General features: G+C 47.2%; 1 protein-coding gene across 1 annotated transcript; it reads right to left on the bottom strand.

Moving 5' to 3' along the window:
* Positions 1–247: 247 nt before the first annotated feature.
* On the bottom strand, positions 248–824 carry LOC113980217 (olfactory receptor 14J1-like; the record flags this gene model as incomplete). Its single annotated transcript, XM_027707447.1, has 1 exon — positions 248–824. A coding segment is annotated over exon 1 (577 nt), but the record flags the coding sequence as incomplete, so codon positions are not given.
* Between the last annotated feature and the right edge of the window lie 136 nt (positions 825–960).

Raw genomic sequence — 960 nt, 5'->3', positions numbered from 1 at the left:
AGGGACGTTTATTCTACTCAAATGTACAGAGAACAAGCCTTTTAAAAGCCTTTGGAATAGAGAAGGATGGTAGATAATAATATAGAAATTTATGAACAATGCCACTGATTTTTTGATAACATTTATAAATGTAGAAAAAGAATAAGAAAACGCACCAACAAAAAAAAGAATAAATAAGAGGAAAAAAGCTCAGACTGTAGTTACCTTCTACATGCTCTGCAGAAAAAAAGACACACTTTATTATTGCCTCTAAATCCAGCCATTATTTTCCTCAAAGAGTCCTTGAGCTCCTGGTTCCTGAGGCTGTAGATGAGGGGGTTCAGTGCTGGAGACACCACTGAGTACAGAACTGACAGGGCCAGATCCAGGGATGGGGAGGAGATGGAGGGAGGCTTCAGGTGGGAAAACATGCCAGTGCTGAGGAACAGGGAGACCACAGCCAGGTGAGGGAGGCACGTGGAAAAGGCTTTGTGACGTCCCTGCTCAGAGGGGATCCTCAGCACAGCCCTGAAGATCTGCACATAGGAGAAAACTATGAAAACAAAACAACCAAACCCTAAACAGCAACTAACCACAAGAAGCCAAACTTCCCTGAGGTTGGAGAGTGAGCAGGAGAGCTTGAGGATGTGTGGGATTTCACAGAAGAACTGGCCCAGGGCATTGCCCTGGCACAGGGGCAGGGAAAATGTATTGGCTGTGTGCAGCAGAGCATTGAGAAAGCCAGTGGCCCAGGCAGCTGCTGCCATGTGGGCACAAGCTCTGCTGCCCAGGAGGGTCCCGTAGTGCAGGGGTTTGCAGATGGCAACATAGCGGTCGTAGCACATGATGGTGAGGAGACAATACTCTACTGAGATGAAGAAATAAAAGAAAAAGAGCTGTGCAGCACATCCCATGTAGGAGATGGTTGTGATGTCCCAGAGGGAATTGTGCATGGCTTTGGGGACAGTGGTGCAGATGCAG

Source organism: Neopelma chrysocephalum, unplaced genomic scaffold (genome assembly GCF_003984885.1).
Source record: "Neopelma chrysocephalum unplaced genomic scaffold, ASM398488v2 Primary Assembly neopelma1_93077, whole genome shotgun sequence".
Classification (NCBI taxonomy): Eukaryota; Metazoa; Chordata; class Aves; order Passeriformes; family Pipridae; genus Neopelma; species Neopelma chrysocephalum.
The sequence above is the reverse complement of the archived record's forward strand: the minus strand, read 5'-3'. Positions and strand labels throughout refer to the sequence as shown.